Source organism: Arachis ipaensis, chromosome B05, assembly GCF_000816755.2.
Source record: "Arachis ipaensis cultivar K30076 chromosome B05, Araip1.1, whole genome shotgun sequence".
Lineage (NCBI taxonomy): Eukaryota > Viridiplantae > Streptophyta > Magnoliopsida > Fabales > Fabaceae > Arachis > Arachis ipaensis.
In genome coordinates this window covers 38,735,543-38,737,370 of record NC_029789.2, presented here as the reverse complement: position 1 = coordinate 38,737,370, position 1,828 = coordinate 38,735,543, and the positions used below count along the sequence as shown (strand labels likewise).

At 32.8% G+C, this 1,828-nt stretch overlaps 1 protein-coding gene across 1 annotated transcript; it reads left to right on the top strand.

Moving 5' to 3' along the window:
* Nucleotides 131–1,822, top strand: LOC107641839 (transcription factor PRE6). Its single transcript, XM_016345270.2, has 2 exons — nucleotides 131–621; nucleotides 1,647–1,822. Exons 1-2 carry the CDS (start codon nucleotides 493–495, stop codon nucleotides 1,797–1,799), a joined length of 282 nt encoding a protein of 93 aa, XP_016200756.1. The 5' UTR covers nucleotides 131–492; the 3' UTR covers nucleotides 1,800–1,822.

The following is a 1,828-nucleotide window of genomic DNA, read 5'->3' as shown; positions in this document are numbered from 1 at the left end:
GAAAATAATAGTAAAGAACATATATAATTTTAAAGGTAAAAAATAATTAATATTGATTTAAATAAAAAATAAAAATTGGTTAATATTTGTGAGTGTTGATCCACTTGGAGGTAACCCTAGTTTGGTAACATCTGGTCACAAAGGAGAGTATGGGTTCTCTCTCTCTCTCTCTCTCTCTTTCTTCTCTCTGGTAGTGTTGAAGACAAGAAGGCCTATTAATAACAAGGGTAGCCCACTGCTTTCTCCCATGCACTACTTGTCCTCTTCAACCACTAACACACACATTCTCTCGCGTCAACACACCCCTCTCTCTCTCTCTCTCTCTCTGTTCCTTTCTCTCGTTCTTCCATTCCAATAAACACACACTCATATATATACATAACGAATACTACTACTACTAATACTATATAGCAGCTTATAAATTAGGTGTTTCAGTTGTAGTTAGTTGAGATCGAAAGAAGGGAATAATACATAATAATAAAAAGTATAATAATGTCAAGCAGAAGATCTCGTTCGAGACAATCGGGTGTGTCCACTGAGATCACTGATGCTCAAATCACCGATCTCGTTTCCAAGCTACAACAACTCATCCCTGAGCTTCGGGCTAGGCGCTCCGATAAGGTATCTATTTCTCTCTCTTTCATACACACTTCTAAGTTGATCGTTATTTCTCTAATATAACCCAACTATATCATTTCAATATAATGTAATATATATTTTCAATTTGTATTTTATACTGATTTTTTGTGTAAATAGTATTTTCATATTTTAACATCTTTACTACCAAGTGAACAATAACATATTACATTATTATTCTAAACAAGTCCTCCATGTATATATGATCAAATTGGTATACCGGCCTTCCCTTTAATTTGTGTCTTTCTTCCAACTATACTATTTCCATACATATATATGATACACGCTTTCACAACTAGTACTTACCATATTATTCACATTCACACAACACGTTGGTTACATTATATTATTATGGCACATTTTGCGTGTGATCTTAATAATGCGCTGGCCCTTGCTAGATAAGTCACACTTCTCTTCCCTTCAATTCTTTACACACAACTTGAATCTATATATATATGCCTTAATTAACTAATAGTTGTACCACTTTGAATTAAACTGTTCCAACCTCTTAATTGCCGTGCCATTGACGACTAGACCATACCATAATAATACTATACTTCACTACCTAGCTACCTAGCTAACAGTTTTATATATTTCCACGGCAAAAAGGGTACCAAATAGTTAGGAGGACATTTATTTTCTTTCAATGGTCAAAATACTATTATTATGACATCATTATTTCAGACATTGTTTACAATTTAGATCCACCACTATAGTATATGGTTTTCATCACTCTTTTGATTCATACAAATTGTCATCATCTCCCCCTTCTTAAAATTTTGATAATTAATTAATTAAATTCTAATAATAATATAATGTAACTCTGACAAATGTGTTTATTTTACATGAGCAATGTACTAGCTAGCATTATTTGATTGTGCTGTATATAAAATAGATATAGGGTTTGGCTTACTTAGCTTGTTAATGAATTAACCAAGCCCAAATATTAATTAATTGACATTGATAATTAGTTAATGGTTCTTGTTTCGCGGGAATTATTATTATTGTAGGTGTCAGCAGCTAAGGTATTGCAAGAGACTTGCAACTACATCAAGAACTTGCACAGAGAAGTTGATGATCTAAGTGACCGATTGTCAGAGCTTTTGGCCAACACAGACTCCAACAGTGCTCAAGCAGCCATTATTAGGAGCTTACTTATGTAATAATCTAATATCATATAAATATATTTATA